A 10,684-nucleotide genomic window follows, 5' to 3' on the forward strand; every position below is an offset into this window, starting at 1 on the left:
AAGGATAAGCAAAGAGTTGGTAAGGGGAAATAGGTGAGGCATAAGGCACCTACTAATTGGGGAGAAATAAAGGACTATCATCATTTTATTATGCAATTATTAACATGGAATGTAAGAGGGTTGGGTAAGAAGGAAAAGAAAGGAAAGATTAGGAAGCTGTTGAAGGAAAGAAAGGTTGATATGGTGTTGTTACAGGAAACCAAGAAAACTGAGATCTAGGAGGCTGAAGTAAGGTCATTGTGGCCTAGGGATAACATGGAATTTATGGTTGTGGATTCTGAGGGTGCATCTGGGGGATTACTTGGTGTATGGGACCCAGGGGTGTTTCAAATAGCAGAGTGTTGCAATAGTAGGAGGTTTATATTGCTCTCAGGTACCTTTTTTTAATTCTTTTGAGTGTGCAATTGTTAATATTTATGCACCTAATGAAGTAGGGTTAAGAAGCAAGCTCTGGAATAGCTTAGTCAAATTAAAGAAGGATTTTCCTAAACCTTGGTGCTTGGGTGGGGATTTCAATGAAATAAGGACCATTGGTGAAAGGAAAGGGTGCTCTAGAAGAGATAAGGGGATGAGAGAGTTTAATGAGTTCATTGAGAGTTGTGAATTGTCTGACTTGCCATTGTGTGGTAGGAAATTTACATGGTGTAACTCAAGAGAAGGTGAAAAGTGGAGTCGAATTGATAGAGTTTTAGTTGATCCAAAGTGGCTTGAGGTCTTTAACTTGAAGTTGCGGGGTTTGCCTAGGCTACTTTCTGATCACAGCCCTCTCCTAGTGAAGGAGGATGGCCGGGATTGGGAGCCCAAACCTTTCAGGGTTCAAAATGCTTGGTTCCTTCATAAAGCCTTCAAAGTTTTCTGGGAAAGCTGCTGGAAAGAGGCTAATGTAGTGGGTTGGGTTGGCTTTATTCTTCTACAGAAGCTAAGAACTCAAAAAGTTGGGCTTAAAAAATGGAATGTGGAAGTGTTTGGGAATATAATCACAAGCTTAGAAGCAGCAGAAGCTGACCTGTATAAGCTAGATCTTGTTGCTGAGGATAAAGAGCTTGATAATGCCGAGAAAGGAAGAAGAAGGGAGGTAAGGGAAGAGGTGTGGAGGCTGAGCAAGATGGTGGAGAGAATGTGGATCCAAAAATCAAGGATGAACTGGGCTTTGCAGGGTGACAAGAACACTAGAGAAACCTACTCAAGTGAAGAGAAAAGTGTTTGAATACTTCAGGAGTCATTTGAATGAAGATTGGGGAGGAAGGCCACAGTTAGGAGGGAGTTTTAGCTCAGTTCAAGGTTGTTGTGGTTTTGACAAACTTGAAGCAATATTTACAGAGGCCGAGATTAAAGATACAATGATGTCTTGTGATGGGAACAAAGCACCAGGGCCAGATGGTTTTAGTATGGGATGTTTTCAAAAAATTTGGAAAGTGATGAGGTGTGATGTGATAAACTTTTTTAATGAATTTCATAAGAATGGAAGGTTGGTTAAGGGTATCAATAGCTCCTTTATAACCCTTATACTAAAGAAGGAGAATCCTAAAGGGCTAACTGATTATAGGCCTATAAGCTTGGTGGGGTCAATATATAAGATCTTAGCAAAGCTGCTATCTCATAGATTGAAAAAAGTGATGCCACACATAATTAGTGAAACTCAGACTGCATTTATAAGTGGGAGGAACATTTTAGATGGTGTGTTAATTTCAAATGAGGTGGTGGATGGGTGGAAGAAGGAAAAGAAGAAGGGGCTAATTATTAAGCTGGACTTTGAAAAGGCCTATAATTCCATTAACTGGGGGTTCTTATTCCATATGATGTCTCAATTTGGGTTTGGAGATAAATGGATTAGTTGGATCAAGGAGCGTGTAACATCTGCTAGAATATCAGTGCTTGTTAATGGGTCTCCAATGGAAGAGTTTAGTCCGCAAAAGGGGTTAAGACAAGGTAGCCCTTTGTCCTCTTTCCTGTTTCATTTAGTTGCGGAAGGGCTACATATTTTACTGTCCAGAGCTCAAGCTCTTGGCCTAGTCCAAGGAGTGAAGGTTGGAACAAATGGTGTTATATTATCTCATCTTCAGTTCACGGATGACTCTTTACTATTCTGTGCAGCAAAGGTTGATGAGGTGAGGAACTTGAAAAGGGTGCTTAGATGTTTTGAGGTTCTATCTGGGCTGCGAATTAACTACCATAAGAATGTTGTGTGTGGTGTGGGAGTCCCAGATGAAAACATGGCTGCTTTTATCTCAATCTTGAACTGCAAAGTGAAAGCACTACCAATCAGCTACCTTGGGTTACCTCTAGGGGCTAATCCAAAGAAGAAATCTACAAGGAAGCCCATCTTGGATAAAATTAAATGTAGGATGGCTGGGTGGAAAAGGAAGTTGCTATCTTTTGCTGGGAGATTAACACTTGTTAAAGCTGTCCTATCTTCACTACCAGTGTACTACTTGTCACTTTTTAGAATGCCTGAAGGGGTTGCTAAAGAAGTTGAAAGGCTCCAAGCAACATTTCTGTGGGGAGTATGAGAAATTAAGAAGAAAATTCATATGGTTAGATGAGGAGAGCTGTGCAAAGGTGTGAAACAAGGAGGGTTAGGCATTAGGAGGGTGGGAGAGGTTAACCTTTGCTTATTACTAAAGTGGTGGTGGAGGTTTGGGTGTGAGAGTGAGGCTTTGTGGAAGAGAGTTATATACAGCAGGTATAAGTTAAAAAATGCAAGTTGGCTACCTCCTACTATGCCTGGGAATAATCAGTCAAATGTGTGGAAAGGAATTATAGTTTTTGGTGAATATGGAAACAATCTTCAAGACGTTTTTGTGAACAATTTTCAGTTGATAGTTGGGGATGTCAGAAGGATCAGCTTCTGGGAGGACAAATGGTGTCAGAATCTTTGTTTGAAAGAGAAGTTCCCAAGTCTATATAGGCTGTCCCTAGAGAAAAGTGCTACTCTGAGGGTTATCCTTGATAGGAAACAGTCTTTAGGAGTTTGGAACCTTTCATTCAGAAGAGTGTTGTATGAGTGGGAGGAGGTGGGGCTTAATAATCTTCTGAATAATTCGGAAGCAGGACCTGCAATGAGGGTTGATTAAGTGGATAGACCTGTCTGGTCAGCATCATCTTCAGGTCAGTTTTCTGTTACCTCTTTGAATAGTTCTGATACCTGTAATAGTAGCGCAACTCTCCTAATTACTAAGTTGGTGTGGCTTAACTTTATCCCACCTAAAGTTCAAGTATTTGGGTGGTTAGCCTGGAAAAATAGAGTGAAGACTGTGGAGTTTTTTGCAAAGAATTGGTGTTCTGTCTGGAAATGGGGCTAATATGTGTGTGTTTTGCAAGATTAAGGGAGAGTCAGTGAACCATGTTTTGATCTGTTGTCCTTTTGTGTGGAGGGTCTGGACTGTTATGTTGAATTGGTGGAGGACTCAAGGGCCATTACCAGGCTCAATGGACCAGCTGCTGCTATGGTAGGCTGGAGGAAGGATGAAGAGGCTAGAAAGAAAGATTTGGAGTGCTATTCCTTTGGCAGTGCTGTGGTCTACTTGGAAACTTAGAAATGAATGTGTGTTTAAGGCAGCTAACCCAAATTTGATGGAGTTGTGTGAATTGGTTAAAACTAGGATTGCTCTGTGGTTGATTCCATATTTGAAAGAGATCCATTTCTCAACCAATGATTTCATCTGTAATTTATGGCAGATCAGAATGTGTTTTAGAGGTGTTTTGCTGAACTGAAATGGGTGGAGTTTGCTGTGTTCAGTCAGGGCATCTCTGTTTTGGTTAGCTTGTGAAGAGGCTACTCTATCCTTGGTTGATGATATGCAGATTCAAATAGGGTGAATACCTGGTAGTATGATACAACAGTATGTTTTAGGTGATTTTCTGGTTTGGTTGTATCCATTCAGTGCAGAAGTGCAGGAACTGGGCTGTGTAGATTGAATTGAAGGGCTGCAGTGCATGTCATGGTTCTTCTCTGCTATCTGTTTTTCTTTGTTTTACCACTGCCCTGGCCCTAGATCTGCTGATGGGAGGTATTGGTAGTGTAGAATGAACTGGAAAGCTCTTGTCTAGAATGAATTGGGAGGTGAGGGCTGCAGTGCAATTCATGGTATATCTCTACTATCTATCTGTTCATGGTCCTCAGCCTGTGTCTATTAGAATATTTTCTGATGAGACCTGGAGTACACTTTGTTGTCATGCTTTGCCTTATTGTGAGGAATGGAGGTTGAAGGCTTTAGCTCAAGTCTGGTGTTTTTTGGCCTCATATATTTGTTGGGCTACTGTATGGAGTTCAAAACAACAGTTCACTGATCTGGAGCTGCTGTCAAATGGATGAGCTGCTGTCAAATGGTGCATGTCTATTTTAGTTTTGATGGAAGCGTGTGAATTGATCTAGAGCTTCTTGTAAACTGTTGTTGCATGTCTATTTTAGTTTTGTGATGTTGTGTGTTGCTTTGCTATTTGTGTTGGAAGGGTGTAAATTGATCTGGTGTGTTATGATCTGATGGAAGGGTGTGTCTTCAAACTGCTGTTGCATGTCTATTAGGTGGTTGCTGTCAATTAGGTGGTTGTCGTTCTTTTGTTTTGCTTTATTGTGTTAGTCTTTCACCAACTAGGATGTTAGAGCTTAATCTAGCTCCAAGCTCCTCTTTATTGATGTTGTCTATCATATGTATTCTATATGTGGTTCATCAATAAAGTTTTCTTTTGCCAATCAAAAAAAAAAAAAAAAAGTGTGTTTGTAATGGAGTACAAATGAAAGGTTGTAGAGATTGTATTAGTTATTTTTTTCTCCTCCTCTCACCTACATATAATTTTTCCTTATTTATTATATAAAATGTTACCACTTTATATCATTTTCATAAATTAGTAGAGTAGCTCCTATTCTGAATCTGGCAATCAAGGATAGTGCGTTATGGGTAGCTTAGAGTTCTGGCCAATCCCTAGTATCTGCTTTCTACAAACATACCAATCTTGACTTTGATGATAATGTCAGCTACAGAAGTATGGTATGGATCAAATACTTTCCACCTAAAGTGCAATGTTTTGGTTGGCTTGCAAGGAGAAATAAGGTCAAAACATCAGTGTTTCTACATAGATTGGGAATTCTAGATCGAAATACTTCTACTTTATGCATTTTCTATAAAGCTAGTATTAAAACAGATGAACATGTGCTTATCCTTTGCCCCTTGGTATGGAGAGTTTGGTCTAGCCTATTGAAGTGGTGGAAGGTTACTTGGGTGGTGCCTGGTTCTGTTCAAGGCCTGCTTGACTTGTGGTCAGGGTACTGCTGCAAGAAAGCTGAAAGAAGAATTTGGAGTGCAATTCCTCTGGTAGCTCTTTGGTCAATTTGGAAGCACAGAAATGAGTGCCTCTTTCAAGGTTCTCAACCAAAGTTGCAGGAATTACTGGAGCTCATCATTACAAGAATTTCCATCTGGTGTAAAGCTACAACCAAGCAGACTCCATTCTTGATTGATGGCTTCCTTCATAACATTGCACAAATCAGATTCTGTTTAGGTGGAAGGACTTAGAAGATCTGTTTTGTTGGGGTTTTGTGGGGTGTTTGTATTTTACAGCATAAATCATCCCTCCTACTGAGTAGTTTAAGCTGTTCTGTTTATAGCTCTGGGGTGTTTGCAGCTCAGTCACTTTCTAGCAGCTAGGTGAGTGTTGGATCAGTTTGTGAGTCTGGTGTTTGCAGCTTGTGAATCAGCTTGTGAGTGTTGGATCTGCTTTGCTATGCTATTATATGAGCTATATTTGGGATATGTTTTACTAGCTGCTGGACATAAGTCTGGTGGACTCTGTTTGCTCTGTAATTTACTCTGTTTGCAGCTCTGTCTCTTTCTGTTCCCAGCTAGTGAGTTTGGTGTTTGCAGCTAAGTGAGTCTGGTGGACTAGTTTGATATGTTTGCTTGTTGCTGAGTGTAGCTAAGATGGCTATCTTGGTCTTTGTTTTGTTTTTCTGTTTTGTGGGCTTTGCTTCTGCTGTATGCTTATAGTTGGGGTGTTCTTGGTTGGTTTCTCACCAACTTCGGTGGTGCTAACAATGATAGGATGAGTTCTTTGGTGCCAACCTAGTTGAGATTATTTAGCCCATTGTGAAACTTTTACACTTCCCTCTATTTATTGGTGTTTGTTTGGTATTTTGTACTCCTTCCATTCATCAATAAAGTTTCTTCTTTGCCGTTCAAAAAAAAAAAAACTCTAACCTAAGATCTCGCCTGACTAGGACATAAGTGCCCCTTATGACAACTTGAAACCTGAGTTTATTTTATTAATGTATCTTTCGGCTTATATTTATACTAATACAATAATGCCTTCACATAATAAACAAAATATAATAAGATAATAGTCATCCAAACATTATTACAAATTTTTATCAAACATTTTGTGTTCTACGATTAGTTGTATAGAGATTAGTGCTGATAAAAAAAATAGATTATTAATAATGTTATAATGATCATATTTTTTTTTATAATTTTTTGTTTACTATCTTATATGTGGTTTAAATTTAGAGATATTACTTATTCCTAAATTAAGTTTTCTTCTCCTGAATATTTTAATAATATATGAAAAATTTAGAATTTTTTTTAATATTATATGAAATTTTAGAATTTCGTTCAACATTACTAAAGTATACATTGATTTTCATTAATTTTTATACAAAATCTCAAGGGATAAGTTAAATGTGCTATTTGAGTAGATAACTACAGAACAATCTTGACTTTTTTGGCTTTATAACTTATGAAATCAACAAACATGTTAACAATGAGAGAGAGAGAGAGATTAAACTTCGGAGAGATAAGTGTAATTTATCCTAAAAAAATTGATAGTAGTTTTGAATCACAAAAAATAAATAAATAAAAATAAAAATCTTGCTTGTAAATAAAATATTCAAAAAATTATAAGTAATATTTAATTATCAAAAAACCTCACTTTAAAATTTTGTCTTAAACCCTAGAAAGGTTGAGCCATCACTTTATGTTAACCAAACTTAAAACAGTTATACATTTTTCATAAAAACAGGTGTTATAAAAAAAAATTAAAAAAAATGTACTCATTCTATTTGGTTTTAAGTTTCTATATTCAATTTTTTTTTTAAATTGAGTTTTTTATTTTTATTTTTCATATTTTTTTGTTTTTAGTGAATTTTTTAAAAATATTTTAAATTTTATTTTAATTTTTAGATGCATTTAGATGTACCGAAAAAGTAAAAAATTATTTTTAAAAAATAATAAATATACAAGAATATGAAAATGTATTGAATTTTTATATTTTTTGTATTTAGTGAATTTTTTATATAAAAAAATCACAAATATTATACTTTTTAATTATATTTATATTAAGTGTATTAAAAAGTAAAAAATTTGCTTAAACTATTAAAAATTCACTAAAAACAAAATTAGAACTAATAGATACCTTATCTACGTCAAATTCTAACGCAACTGTAACTTATCAAAAATGCATTTTCCTAGGTAGAAAGAAAGAAAGAAAGAAAGTACTTTCCCTTTCTTGCTTAACAAGTATATTACACGGAAAAAAAACTACCCATCTCATCTCAAATTTGTATACTAGTTTTACAAATCCTACCTGCCCACTCCTCTATTGCCGCAAGAACTGTGTGTTGAGAGAGAGAAGAGAGAGATGGTGAGTCTTAATGAAGAAGTGAAAGACCTCAATGTTCATGTCTTCAAGTGGAACCAAAAGCTTCACAACATAGAAGAATCACAAGGGTTGTTCATGTTTCGCATCAACAACGCATCCAAGAAAGCAACTCGGATCGAACATGGCGGTGTTAGAAAGATCTACTCAGCATCTTTGTTTGAACTCGAAGCATTATCAACCCTAGACTCTACACAATATTTGGTTTCTCAAGTCATTGAAGACAAACAGTTCCATTCCAAAAACACAGCTATAAATCTGAGAAAAGACATATCTGCATATCTGCTAAGTTGTTTCAAGTTCGATATCGAAACACACTATCAAAATCCCACAATCGTCATAGTGGTAGATGTTTATATTTCGGTGACTATGAGGTATACGCGAAAGAGGGTTGCACCATCACCCTTTTCATGGCGCAAGAAGCGAAAAGTTGTAGATGATGATGATGATGATGATGATGATGTTGATGATGATGAATCCAAGGGTCTAAAGCGCAGCAAATTGTCTGTCGAAGAAGTTGAAGAGATTCGTGGTGGGTTATTGACCGACCTGGAGGAACCAATGTCGTGCCATGAGTGTCAAGGGCTTCACGAGATTGAGGCTGCGATGAGAGTGAAGGAGTTTGATGGAGACGATGATGAAGAACCAGCTGATGATTGTTCGATTTGTTTGGGGGAGATATGTGCAGGAATGATGGTTGCGATAACGCCTTGCTTGCATATGTTTCACAGAGATTGCTTGTTTAAGTGGTTGCCAAAGACTAGTCGATGTCCCTTTTGTAGGTCATTTTGTGCTACCATGGTTTAGTACTTGTGTGATATCGTGTATTGTGAATATAATATAATACAATACATATGTAGTTATTCTTTGATCTTAACATATGTTTTGTTTGGATACTGATTCTTAGATCTTTCAATTATAAAGACGCAATTTTGTTATTATACATATATAGTGACTCTTTCTTGTTATGTTTTATGTATTGGTATTCTGATACAGTTGTCATTCTTTGATCTTGTTATGTTTTATTTGTATTTTTTTATTCTATTGATGTCAAAATTTTGTAATGTATCACTCTCTTGTTACTTTGATACAGTAAAGTATTTGTAAAGGCTCTTCGTTCACAAAAAAATGTAAAGGTAAAAAAAAAAAAAAAAAAAATCAACAAAGGATGCGTTACTAATTGTAGATGTGTCACTAATTTTTCCCGTCACACTCATCTCTCACATTGCATTAAATCAAAAAATTGAAAAGACAAATAAAACAATTTTTTTTTTTTTTTGACAACTGCAATAGCATCCATTAATTTACTTTGATTATAATTTTTATCATATTTATTTCACTACTCTATATACATTAATAGATAAGCGATGACATGTGACTAAGCTTCTGAAAAGCGGTTGTGGTCGCCGTAACGGTTGTGGTGGCGGTTGCAGGATGGAAAGGCCGTAGCGTAACGGTTGTGATAACCGGAACTGTGATTTTTTTTATTTTTCGCACAATTTGAAAAAAACTTACTGATACACATATTTTTTTTTCAAAATCTCATTTATTGAGGTTTAAAATAGATTTTAATAAATTTTTGTTAATTTTTAAATATGGTCTAATGTACATATTTTCAAATCACTATAAAAACAGTTTTTTATATTTTATTTCAATAGTTAATGACTTTAAGAATAATTGATTTTAAATATTTACAAATTATTTTTGACTAATACACGAACTAAATGAATAAAAAACATTCATAATTATTAAATGATTATAAAAATAAAAATTATGCCTTAAACAAAAATTATTTTTGAGGCATTTTTTTAGACAACACTTTAAAGCTAACTAAAAAAAATTATTTACAATTAAGTATTAAAAATTATTTTTGAACTACGGATTTTATTTATTTTTTAAAGACATTTTTTAGACAACACATTAACAAAATAAAAATATTAAATAAAATGATTATAAAAATAAATGCAACCACCGTTAATATATTTTTTATTTTACATGCTAATGTAATGAAATAAAAATTATAAATAAAAAAAATTCATATAAGATTTTTTCTTTGAATTTAGATCACTTGAATATTTGTTCTTTTTTTGTATTCTTTTATTATTATTTTTTTTAAGAAAGGAAACTATTTAAAATATTATAAAATGGTGTAACGGTGTATAATGAACCGTTACAGCCTTTAATGTCGTTATGTAACACCGAAACGGTCTTTATACATGTAAATTTTTATCACTGCTATAGCGGCCGTAACGGGTGACGGTAACCACTACAACCGTTACGTAACTGCAGCCACTTTTTAAAACCTTACATATGACATTTGCAACAATCTCTCGCTCTTCCCCCTCTGAAATTGATTCTACAATTGAACGACATAAAAGGTGACCATAACTCTCTGATGGCCAGAATTGGTGGCGGTGGTGGTGGCAGCCGGGAATCAGGAGAAAGAAAGAGAAAAGGGAGAGAAAGGGAAACTAGCCTGAGTATAAGATTAAAATGCAATAGTAAACACACATTTTTGTACATTAGATTTCTACTATAATCTTTATGGTTCAGAGAATAAGCAATGATGTGTAAATATATCCCATAAAATTATTTTTTCCAATTGTCGTATACAGGTTACATAATTTGGCTCCATCTTCCCTGCTCTAAAGCACCTCTTCCCATCTATTTTCATATTCCAAATACAAAACTATACAATACATAGAAAGAATGCAAAATTGTTACACCTAATTTAGCACCAAGAAGAATCAGCAATGTTGAATCAGAATCCATGCTATTTAGCATTTTTCTATCTTTCCCGGACATCAGCAGAGCACACGAAACAGGACTTTTCAACTTCTGAAATCCCACTGCGCAGAGTACCGATTGATTTCCCTAGGTGCAAGGATAAATGATGATCAAACAGGGTTTGTCCTGCAACCTAGGCAACCCTTCCAGCTCTGTGACTTACTTGACAGCACAGGAATAGGCCTTCATAGGAGCAAACCCGAGCTTTCACTTCTCACTGTAAATGTGGTCTTAAGTTCCATCCATGTTC

At 35.6% G+C, this 10,684-nt stretch overlaps 1 protein-coding gene across 1 annotated transcript; it reads left to right on the forward strand.

Annotated features, from left to right (window-relative positions):
• The first annotated feature begins 255 nt into the window (after positions 1-255).
• LOC145814411 (uncharacterized) lies at positions 256-1,207 on the forward strand. The gene is made up of 2 exons (XM_082911212.1): positions 256-373; positions 435-1,207. Exons 1-2 carry the CDS (start codon positions 256-258, stop codon positions 1,205-1,207), a joined length of 891 nt encoding a protein of 296 aa, XP_082767338.1.
• The last annotated feature ends 9,477 nt before the right edge of the window (positions 1,208-10,684 follow it).

This window comes from Camellia sinensis, unplaced genomic scaffold (genome assembly GCF_055761805.1).
Source record: "Camellia sinensis isolate YWXY unplaced genomic scaffold, ASM5576180v1 Unanchor10, whole genome shotgun sequence".
In the NCBI taxonomy this organism is placed as follows: Eukaryota; Viridiplantae; Streptophyta; class Magnoliopsida; order Ericales; family Theaceae; genus Camellia; species Camellia sinensis.